This window comes from Pteropus medius, unplaced genomic scaffold (assembly GCF_902729225.1).
Source record: "Pteropus medius unplaced genomic scaffold, Ma_sr-lr_union100, whole genome shotgun sequence".
Lineage (NCBI taxonomy): Eukaryota > Metazoa > Chordata > Mammalia > Chiroptera > Pteropodidae > Pteropus > Pteropus medius.
This window is the reverse complement of record NW_024349801.1, coordinates 18,073,248-18,084,863: the sequence shown is the minus strand read 5'-3', so window position 1 is coordinate 18,084,863 and position 11,616 is coordinate 18,073,248. Positions and strand designations below refer to the sequence as shown.

Here is an 11,616-nt window from a genome sequence, read left to right as displayed (position 1 = left end):
CTCCTTTTCCTCTGCCCCGTTTGCCTGGTCAGTGTTGACAGCCAGTGTCACTCAGACTTCTGGTGCCTCAAACCGCCTGCGCGCTGGAGCCTGTGAGTGCCTGGAGAGGCCCAGCTCTGACTTTGCTCTCTACCCCCAAACTGTCAACGTTAAGCTTTAAAATCCATTTAAAGAGGCATTTCTTTTTCAAGCAAAGGTTGTTATTAAAATGGAAAAGAAAACCATTGACAAAGAAGACAGTGGAACTGTTTCGTTGTAAAATACACTGCCATTTCTGACAACAGACATCTCCGTCACCTCATTTCTTGCCTCCCTTCTTCCCCTTAGGTTTTTCTGCGTCCTTAGGCTTTTCTGCGTCCTTAGGCTTTTCTGCTTCTTTTGTCTTTTCTCCTTCCTTTGTCTTTTCTCCTGCTGGTGGTTTTCCCTCTTCTTTTGGCTTTTCAACCTCCTTTTCCTTTACTTGTTCCTTTCTCACAGGAGGAACCAGCACATTCTTTTTGATCCTCTTGCCTTTGAAGTGTTTTCTTTGAAGGAATATATCGATGAAAGCAAAAAATCCAGCCACACCAATAAGGATCTGGAAAACAGAAGGAGCCTCCTTACTTTAACTTTTCATGCCGAAGTTGGCACATTTCCTCCCTGGTTTCTAATTTGTCAATGGATGCTGTTAAACATAGCCCCTTTCCCCCTCAAACTGCTAGACTTGAGAGGCTCTGAACTTCCCCACCCCCACCATCCTGTCATCCCACTGCCTCTTTCTTTAAACCTAGCCTGGGTGGGTGCTTTGCTTCAGGGTCAGTAGCTATGAGGAGGAAGCCATTAGCTTGGCTGGCTCTCTGGACATCATCTTTTTTAAAATGGCTTCTCCACTGGAAACGTTTATCAGCTTTACTTTTAAACGTTGCTTGGATCCCAAGATTCTGTGAAAAAGAAAAGAAGTCCTGCCCTTCAAACCTGGGGAAAACACCCATTCTCCAAAAGAGGTGATTTCTGAGCAAATAAACAGCCCAACGTGAAAGGCTCACCACAGCAATAAAGTAGTTCATTGGCATGGTCTGTCGACTTTTCACGGCAAAGACCACAGCCCCCACCAGGAAAACAGTGGCGAACAGGTCATTGAGAAGATCCTGAAAGCATGGGAGAGACGAGTCAGCCTAAAAAGGCGCCGAGCCCCGTCCCCCCACAATCAACACCCGGCCTGGCATCGCTTCCTCCAGAGGGACTGGCTTTCAAACTTTTGCCTGAAGGTAAATATACACCAGAGTTAGGCGGACATACCTTTATCTCCTCAGCTGAGCCTTTTTGAGTCGAGACTCAAAGCCCAGGATACTTAACTGCCTTTTCTGGCTCTCTCCGCTACCATCGTGTCTGTGATTCTCCAAAAGAGGTGATTTAATGGCTGGTTGGTTTTTTACCCCTCCAATATTCATTGAAATAAATGTACAACTATCCAACTTAATGACGCCCCTCCTGAGTGCCACCCCAATCAGCTTTCTCCTCTCAGGACCAGCTTCCTCTCTGGGTCCCAGGCAGGCTGTAGCTGGCAGGAGGCTCTGTTGGACTCTGGCCCTCTCACTGGGAGCCTGGAAGCTGCACCTTCATCCCCTGCCGTCCCCCAACCCCTACCTTAACCCCTAAACCTCCTCCCCTCTTTGCAAGGAAGCACCATCTCCTCCATCATCTAACCTCTTTCCCATCCCTGTGGCTCAGTCTCGCCCTTCCCCCATATTTGTTTCCCATTAGCCTACTGACAAGGTCCGCATATTCCTAGACTGGACAAAAGGGCTGCCTTCTGTGCTGCCCTCTCCTCAGGTACCACCCACCACCACTCCCTGGCACAGCCAAATTTCACAGAGTTGGCCAAACCATGGCCACAGCAAGCTGCTTCCCCAGCTTGTGCACCCCTTAATCCTGTGGGCAGTAGCCAACCTTGCAGCCCTGGTTGATGCCCACCCTTCCCCTAGGTTTCTAGCCTGCCATTTTCTGCAGATTGTCCTTCCTGGAACACTTTGTCTCAGGCCTTTTCAATGTTTTGAATTTTATTACATTTCAAACATACAGAAATAATAAAATATCCCATCCCCGTGACCACCTCCACCAGCCGTGAACCTCTGAGATTAAACAGATGTTAATGTCTTGTAATATTTGCTTGTGGTCTTTTTTAAAAAACAACAACAACAACGAAAACCCAGAAGTAAAACCGTGGAGTGGGTACAGTCTCACCATTCCACCCCTCTTCCTGTCCCTCTCCCCGAGACGACCATAACATAGGAAGTTGACGGGCAGTTTTCCCAAGCGTGTGTGAGTCTTTTCCTCCATATTATTATATAGTCGTAAACAATACATACTATTTTGTGTTTCAAACATTTTAAAGAAAAGCTATCCTATCTTCTAGCACTTGCATTTTAAACAATAAAGTTTTTTGAGATTTATCCATTTTGAGAAGCCATAGATTGAATTCATTAATTTTAACTGATGTGTTCCACTGTATGAATAAACCAAACTAGAGACATTAGGTTGTGCCTACTTTTTAGGAAATTACTGCAGACTCTGCTACAGCGAACACTCTTGTCTGTGCTTCCTGTGTACATCTTCTCCTTGGCTAGGTATTGCCCAGTTTCTCTCTAAAGTGCCTGAGCCATTTTCTGCTCACACCAGCAGTGTTTAGGGGCTTCCATTCCCATGTCCTTGCCAACACTCAGGATTACCAGGTTTATTTATTTTTGCCAATCTGAAGAGTCAAAATGGTACCTCACTGTTGTTTTAAATTTTCAGGTCATTGAAAATTTACTAATGAAGCATTTTTTAAAACATGTTTTAGGCATGTTTTTCTGAGTTCTTTTTTTTATTCCTTAGTCTGCCCAGACTGCCATAACAAAATACCACAGATTGGGTGGCTTAAACAACAGACATTTATTTTCTCACGGTTCTGGAGGCTAGAAGTCCATGAACAAGGTGCCATCGAATTCAATTTCTGATAAGGGCTCTCTTCCTGGTTTGCGGATGGCTGCCTTCTCTCTATGTCCTCACATGGCCTTTCCATGCTGTACAAGATGAGGGGAGGAAGGAGAGAGAGGAAGAGAGGGAGAGAGAGCTCTCTGTTGTCTTTTCTTATAGGGACACTAATCCTGTTGGATCAGGACCCCACCCTTATGACCTCATTTTATCTTAATCACTACTCTACATCTGCAAATACAGCCATACTGGGGGTTAGGATTTTCAGCATACAAATTTTGGGGGTACATTTTCAATCTATAACAATTCCATTAGTCTTTTCGTCAAACCCTGAGCTAGTACCAAAGCTTTGCAGTAATTCTGATATATCGTTAGGCGAATCCATTCTTGTAATTCTTTTTATTCTTCCATAAGAATTTTAGTAAAAGTTCTATGAACAACCTGTTAGGTTGAAATTTCATTTAATTTATAGATTACTTTGGAATTAAAGTGCCATCTTTATGACAGTAACTCTTTACGTCTGTGAATGTGGTATATTTCTCCATTTGTTTAGGTTTTTCTTTTATATCCATTAATAAAATGATATAACCTCTATATAAAGTCATACATATCTTTGAGCAGGTTTTGTCTCAGATACCTTGTAGTTTGATATTGTTTTAAATGTTTGTTTTTGAAAAGCCACATTTTCTTATTTGTTGCTGATATTCAGGAAAACTATTGTTTTGGTCTCTAGTAGCCTTTTGGAACTCTAATCAGTTCCAATAATTTTACTGTAGATTCTCTTGACTTTTCTGTGTAGCGAATCATATTATCTGTGAGTAATGCTAAATTTTCTTCTCTTCCCAATCTATGTATACCTTTTATTTTTCTTGTCACATTGTATGGGCTAAGATCTCCAGAAGAATGTTGAATACAAATGGGGATAGTAAGCATCTGTAAGGAAATGATTTTAAAGTTTTAGCATGAAATGAAATATTTATTGTACATTTGGGTAGATATCTATCATTAAGATAAGGAAGATCTCTTTTTCCTAGTTTGCTAAGAGTTTTCTAAAAAGTATTGAATACTAAATAGTTTTTCAGCAGCTTATGAAATGCTTTTCTCCTTTAAATAGAAGATGGTGAAGTATATTAATTGAATTTTGAAAACTAAACCATCTTTACATTCTTGGCACATACCCCGCTTGATCATGATGTATTGCTTGCTTATATAGTGCTGGATTCAGTTTGCTAATATTTTATTGAGGATTTTTATGGCTACATTCAAATGAAATAGGCCTATAGTTTATTTTCCTTATAATGTCCGGTTTTAAGATCAAAGCCCCACCAGATAGTACAACATATTATAAAGCCTTAAAAAAAAAAAAGGGGAAAAAAGGGACAGACCAATGAAATTGAATATAAAGTCCAGAAATGAACCTTGCATATGAGATTTAGCGTTTAACAAAAATGCCATTTAAAATCAGTGGGGAAAAGATACACTATTCAATAAATGAATAAATCAAGTGATAAGGTGAAATAACGAGATGGCCATCAGAATAAAGCTGGAGCCATGGTTCACACTGTATACCAAAATGACGCCAAATGAATAAAAATTAAACAAATGCCAGATGAAAACGTAGATGAGTTATTCGATAACCTGTTTTTCTATTTCTTTTTGAGTTAATTTTTGTAATTTATTTTTTTCGAGGTTATTAACTATCTAAACGTCCCAGTTTATTAGTATACAAGTTTATATTTTCCCTGTGATTTTTAAAAGTTCTTGATCTTTATACTAATATTCTGTTTCTTCTTTCTTTAAAACAAAAAGAACTTGAAAAACACTTGAAGTCTGTCTATTAGTCCTTTCAAAAAATTAGATATTTGGTTTTATTAGGTTTTATTAGTCCTTACTTTGGATCTTTGTTTCCTATTTTATTTAGCTCTTGTCTTTGGCATTGCCTTCTTAATCCCATTGTTTTGTTTTGAGATAAGACACTCAAACTGTTAATTTTCAGTCTTTTCTAATTACCTAGATTTGAATCTGAATTTTTTAGCTGCATTCTACAGGTAGTATTTGCAAATATTGCATATGACTAAATCCCCATATGTTTAGGAAAACATTAAATTTACCCCCTGCCCTCCACACGGGGATTTAGTTAAAGTTTACTGATTAATTTCTAAAAGTGTCTTTATTTTATTCTTTCCACTTCAGCCCTTTAAAGAGGTTGTTCTTTTACTTTTTGGCCACTGTCATTGCTGTTGAAAACTATGATTTTCAGTCTAATATATATTTTTTCAATTGTCTTATCTCTTGGTTTGATTTTAAGTTTTCCTTTGGTGATCAGCAGTGCCTCGATGACATATCTAGTTGTACTTTTGTTTTTATATATTCTTCTTGGTACCTCTGAGAATTCATCTTTCATTAAATCTGGTATTGATATTGCCTCCTCAGCTCTTTTTTGGTAACTTTTTGCATCGAGTATCTTTCTACATTTTCACTTTCAACCTATTTGTAGCTTTGAATCTAAAGTGAGTCTCTTGTGATCCTCATATAGTAAGATCATAGTTTTTTAAAAAAAAATCTATTGTAACAATCTTTGCCTTTTGATTGGAGAGTTTAATCCGTGCACATTAAAAATAATTACTGCTAAGGACTTATTTCCGTAATTTTGCTATTTTCTATGTGTCATATCTTTTCATTCCTCAGTTCCTCCATTATTGCCTTCTTTTGTGTTTAAATTTTTGTATTGTACCAATTTTACTGTGTTCTGTTTTCCACATATATGTTAATTTCTTATGGTTACCTTGGGGTTGCAATTACTAATGTGTAACAATCTAGTTTGAATTGATACCAAGTTAGCTCCAATAGTATACAATATCTCTTCCTGTTATTGTCACAAATTATATTTTTATACATTATGACCCATTAACATAGATTTGTAATTATTGTTTTATTCCTTTGTCTTTTAAATCATGCTAGAAAACAGGAGTTACAAACCAAAAATGCAGTAATACTGGTTTTTATATTTACCTATGTTGTTACCTTTACTGGTGGTCTTTATTTTTTTGACTTCAGGTTACTGTCTAGAGGCCTCTCATTTTGACGAGGTCTCCCTTTAGCATTTCTCATAGAGCATGTCTACTAGCTACAAACTCTCTCAACTTTTGTTTATCCAAGAATGTCTTCATTTCTCCTTAATTTTTGAAGGATAATTTCAATTTTGAAAGATATTATATCCATTTCCTGCAGTTCCTATAACAAAGTACCACTAACTGGGTGGCTTAGAACAACGTAAATTTATTGTCTCACAGTTCTGGAGGCCAGAGGTCCAAAATCAAGGTGCTGGCAGGGCCATTCTCCCTCTGAAGTTGGTAGTGAAAGATGTTCCAGGCCTCTCTTCTAGCTTCGGGCATTCCTTGGCTTGTCTCACCTTCCTATCTTCTCCCTGTATCTCTTTACATCATCTTCTTGTATATGTCTGTCTGTGTCCAGACATAGTCATATTAGATTAGGGCCCACTCTAATCACCTCATCTTAACTTGATCATCTGTAACGACCTTATTTCCAAATAAGATCACATTCACAGGTACTGGGAGCTAGGATCTCAACACAGCTTAGGGGAACACAATTCAATTCATAACAGCACATTTGAAGGATAGAATTCTTGGTCAAAAGTTTTTTGTTTTTTTTTTTCAGGACTTTACATCATTGCACTGCCTCAGGCTTCCGTGGTTTCTGATGAGAAATTGACTGTTAATCTTATTAAGGGTCCCTTGTACAAGAAGAGTTACTTCTCTCTTGAGACTTTCCCTTTGTCTTTAGACAGTTTGATTATAATGTGTCTCTGTGGATTGCTTTGGTACTTTTTGGATGTGTAGAGTCATATCTTTTATCAAATTTGGAAAATATTTGGCTATTATTTCTTCAAATATTCTTTCTGCTCCTTTCTCTCTCTTCTCCTTTCGGGGCTCCGCATGTTGAGTAATGTAGTTACTCTGAAAATCAGATTCTCCCTCCTCCCCAGGTCTGTTGTTGCTGCTTGTTGTGAGTTGTAGTCATTTGTATGTTTAGTGACTTTCTTTTTTTAAACTTTTTTAAATTTTTTAATTTTTTTATTTTTCAGGCAAGGCAACCCTTGGTTGACTTCAGAGATTGCAAGGAACTTGTCAGCTTACAATCCCTTTTTTTAAAAATTTTTTATGCCTATAGCACCTGCTCTTTCTAGGTGGTCTCCCATCCAAGTACTAACCAGGCCCAATCCTGCTTAGCTTCCGAGATCAGATGGAATCGGGCTTGTTCAGGGTAGCATGGCCGTAGACTGTTCAGTGACTTTCTAAACTATTTTTTGAAAGACTATATTCTTCCTCTCCTGTGGTCATTGAAGTCTCTGTTTCATTAGCTTAATGGTCAGGTAGTGATTTGACAGAGATTTCCTGAAATATATGGAAACAAACAAACAAACAAACAGAAATACTTCGCCGGTCTTTGCAGATTGGCTCTGTGTTGGGGCACTTCTTCAGTACATGTCCAGGCTGTTTGCAACTCTTAGTTTTCACATGCTACTTGTGCGGAGCCTAAAGGTCAGCCAGACGTGAAAGCTTAGGGTCTTTTCTGAGCATTCGTCCAGCCCTGGGCATGTGTTTGACCCTCTAGAGTCCCTGGTATATCTGGAACCTTTTCAGAACTCTTATTCTCCCATGTATTTCCTTCCCCAACCTCTTCCTTCCTAAATTTCTGGTCTTTCTACTGCTTGCCTCATCCGTTTTCTCTTGGCCCAGGAGGCTGTGGTTAGTATATTTACCTTTAAATGCTTTTGACAAACGTTGTCCATGAGGCTGCTTTAGTCCTGAGAAAGCTCTGAAGCAGGTGAAACAAAGGCAAGTCCATGGGCCAGCTCCTCAGGGGGCCACCAGATCGGCCAATACACACAATTCTTTGAGAACAAGGTCTGTATTGTTCCCTCTGCTACCAGCAAAGAATGGGGGCTGTCATCTTCATGGCCACTGAGAAGCTGGGGAGTGAGAGTTGACAGCCACATAAGTTAAAGTGCCACAATGTTCTCTTACCAAAATTCAACAGCTTATTTCTTCATTAAGCATTCCCCTGGTTACTGTAAGTTTCTTTTTTATTAGATTCCAGAGTTCTGAAAAAGTTGATTCTGATAGTTTTGACACCTAATCATTGCTTTTAATGGAGGGACAGAGTTTTGGAGTTCCTTACTCTGCCATTTTTAGTGATGTCACTCATTAAATCTGGAGGATTCTCAGTCATTATCACTTCAGATATTTTCTCCCCTCCATTCTCTTGAGTCTCTTCTTCTGGAACTCCTATTCGGTTTATGATGGACTTTCTCATACCATAGTCTCTGTCTCAACTTCTTTCATATTTTCTCTCTTTATTTCTCAATGCTGTGTTCTGGGTAATTTTCCCACCTTTGTCTGACATGCTTTTTAACCCATTTATTGACACTTTTATTTCAATAACTATATGTTTAATTTTAGACATTTTGTACTTTAAGAAAGATCTATCTATTCTGTCCTCATAATGCGTTATTCTCTTCTCAGGGCTCTTATTTTTGTCTTTAATAATTTTAAGTATATTTCTTACTATTTTCAGACAGCTCTTCTATTATCTTATATTTTCAGGGTTCTAATCCTCCCATTTGTTATGTCTGCTGATTCTTAGTCACAAGGATTTTAAAAGCAGGTGTTTTGTAGTTTTGAACTGTGAGTTCATCTTGATAAGGCTCCCTGCACCATATCCTCCCTGTGAGAATATTTTATGCGTTGATTGTGATTTTGCATTTGTTTCTGTCAGGAATCTCATGGATATCATCAGAATATCATCAAATTGGAATCCATTTTTTATGCTAATTTCAAGGCATTACACTTTCTAGGCTGCATGAAGATTTCTAGGCTGAAGATAGTAAACATTCAAACCAAATCTGCATTAAAGTCCAAGCTCCAGTTTCCTCTTTCTCAAGGCAGTCTTTGCTTTTTCCACTCAGAGCTCAGGTGGAGGTGAACATGCTTTCTTGTTCCTCTGTGTGGGGAAAAGGTATCTCCTCTGTTCTTTTTCCTAAGGATGTAGACTATGCAGGGTGCTGGCTTTATGCAGGGTTCTCAGTTCTAAATCCCCACTTTGCTTGGGACCAAGGCCTCATCACCTCATGGGCCATTCCTACCCACACTTCAGAGGTTTATTTGATCACGGCTCCTGTTTTCCATTTCTGGCACATGTGTGTTTTTCCCTCTTTTGTGCCAGCTCAACCATTTAGTTAAAGCAATAGTATTTACAATTCCTCTGGTAGTTTAGGTATGTGCAGCAGGAGGATTTTCGGGATTCATTGATTTTTCATTTTGCTGGAACTAAAAGTATTTTCTCTCAAGCTCCTTGGCTGGGAACTTGTCCTCTGCCTGTCTCTTTACTTTTTTTTCTGCTTATCCCTTTCCCAAGAGTCTTATTTGGCCCTCTTCTTTCTCCCTATACTGGGGATCCTCACATACCCCACCAAGACCTGTGGATCCCTGAACGCTAATAGCTTTTAACAAGGAGGCAAGACAGAATTCAGTTTAGGACTCAGACTCTACTGACAAAGCTGGGTTTGAATCCTTTTTCTGACACTTATTAGCTGAGTTACCTGGGGGCAAGTTACTTGGCCATTTAGAGCCTATTTCTTGTGTAAAGTGAGTGAACCAGTGAGCATAAGACTGGAGGCATGCTGTGAATGTGCAGTGAACAAGGGGCCTTGGGTTGCATGGGAGTTAGGTTGGTGTGCTATGTGATTACACAGGCAGTGGTCAGGGGTTCAAGTCCATGTATCCTCAGGACATCATCAAGCACTTTACATATTCACTCCTCAGGAACAATCCCAAGAGAGAATATTGCTGTTCTCCCGTTAGGGATAAAGAAACAGAGGATAGGAGTGATTGGATAATTTGCCCAGCCCCATCGCAACAGACAACTGCTTTGGGCTGAACATCTTTCTGGGAGGAACATCCTTGACTAGGATAGTCACTGGAGATCTAAGGCTGCTTTAGAAGTGATTTTTTTTTTTTTATAATTCTCATTTTATCTTACTGATTTATGGGAAGATTGTTTTTATTCTTCAAATTCTGGGGGTGGAGTACCTTCTGGGGTGATCTCCCCAGTCAGGTATGAGCTGGCACAGGGGTTGGGAGAAACAGCTCGTTGCTACATCTCCCCTCCCCACAAGGAGAGTAAACCCTCAGGAAAGCAATGACCACTTAGTTTGACCACCTGGTGGGTAAGAGGCCCCTGCCCCCCAGCTGGGCTTTTCTGGAGCCTTTTCTACCTGCTCCAGTCCCACAGAAAGTGCTGAGCCCATGCAATAGTGCAAATATGAGTGGTGAGTTGTGTCTCTCTGTTTACAGACTTGAACACACACAGGCCTCCCGCACTCCTCACTGCCCCTCACTTACAGATACGGGCCACAGGATGAAAGGCATGTATCTCTGAATGGCGAGGGTGTAGACAGTGAAGAAGAAGGAGAAGATGGATATCTCCATGGTGACGATGAGTGTCAGGAGGGGGTGTATGGCGGTCCCCGTGAACATGATCATCGCAGCTATGAGGCAGCCCTGCAGGGAGACATGCACCTGAGCCATGGCAAAGGGCTCTCACTGACTCCGGAGCCCCTCTGAGGTCACTCCTCCCTCTCCTTGTCCTTCGGGCCCTGCGCAGGGATACCGGGCCAACTTACCACGCTGAAGAGCTTGACCACGGCGTGCCCCATAACCCAGAACTGTCTATTGCTGTCCTTGAATTCCCACAGGTAGCGGCGACACCCCTTCCTCGTGCCCACTTCATCCTTGGGCTGCTGGGACTTTGATGGCTTCTTCTCTTTCTCTTCCTCAGCATCGTCCTCTGTGGGTTTGGCGGCTGGAGGGGGCGCTGCCGGTGCGGCCGCCCCTCCTTTGTCCTTTTTGCCTTTGTCTGCCATCTTTACGTGGATATTCTCAGCTTCTCGCGGCCTGCCCAATCTCTTCTGCTGTCCTCGGACAGGCCTGGCCTCTGAGCCAGCCTGGTGCTAACTGACTTGCTCAGAGGCCGCACTCACCCAACGGCCAAGACCAGCAAAGCCAACGCCTGGTGCCCTCTCCACGCGCCCTTTGTTACCGCGCATGTCACCTCCACACAGGGCCGGCCCCGCTCCCAGTGAAGACCCTGCAGCCCCTATGTCAGCCCCACCCCTCAACGCAGGAGCCCTGCCCCACCTCCAGGCCTACCACCTGGCCCCACCTCTGCATGGAGCTCCCCTCATGGTCTAGTGTGGCCTCACAGGGTGGCCCTAGGTCTCTAGTCCTGGTTCCCGCCTTCAGGCCTGGTCTGCTGGAACCAGGGCGGGGTCAAGGTCCTCACTGCGGCTTCCTGGGACAGCCATGCCCAGCGCCCCACGGGTGCACTGGCTTGTGCAGGAAAATGTAACTCGCTTTTACACAAGGCAACACGTGGAAGCAGAAGTGTTCCCAACTTAGCAGCCCTGATTTTATGATCACACGTGGGCGGAAATGGGTGACAGCATGTGAGCTCAGTGGTGGGAGGAGCGGGAGGTATGAGACACAGCTGCTTTTGCCCGCAAGGATGTTTGCGAGGATGCCACTGCGGACGTCCGAGAGGGTGCCTGCGAGGGTGCAGAGGTGGGTGCCTTTGCCTGTG

General features: G+C 41.7%; 1 protein-coding gene and 1 pseudogene across 1 annotated transcript; both read right to left on the bottom strand.

Moving 5' to 3' along the window:
* Nucleotides 1-216: 216 nt before the first annotated feature.
* On the bottom strand, nt 217-11,138 carry CMTM2 (CKLF like MARVEL transmembrane domain containing 2). The gene is made up of 4 exons (XM_039888888.1): nt 10,661-11,138; nt 10,380-10,538; nt 1,026-1,127; nt 217-577 (listed from the first exon to the last, which is right to left on the bottom strand). The coding sequence occupies exons 1-4, from the start codon at nt 10,898-10,900 to the stop codon at nt 299-301; spliced, it is 780 nt and encodes a 259-aa protein (XP_039744822.1). The 5' UTR covers nt 10,901-11,138; the 3' UTR covers nt 217-298.
* LOC120623173 (uncharacterized) lies at nt 7,138-7,256 on the bottom strand (annotated as a pseudogene).
* Nucleotides 11,139-11,616: the final 478 nt, after the last annotated feature.

What these genes read in the sequence shown, in the direction of transcription:
- CMTM2 (XM_039888888.1), bottom strand. Translation starts at nt 10,900, where the DNA reads ATGGCAGACAAAGGCAAAAAGGACAAAGGAGGGGCGGCCGCACCGGCA. An exon ending in TCATCCTGTGGCCCGTATCT is followed by an intron (nt 1,128 to 10,379) that starts GTAAGTGAGGGG and finishes CCATGCTTTCAG; the next exon opens with GATCTTCTCAATGACCTGTT. An exon ending in TGAACTACTTTATTGCTGTG is followed by an intron (nt 578 to 1,025) that starts GTGAGCCTTTCA and finishes TCTGTTTTCCAG; the next exon opens with ATCCTTATTGGTGTGGCTGG.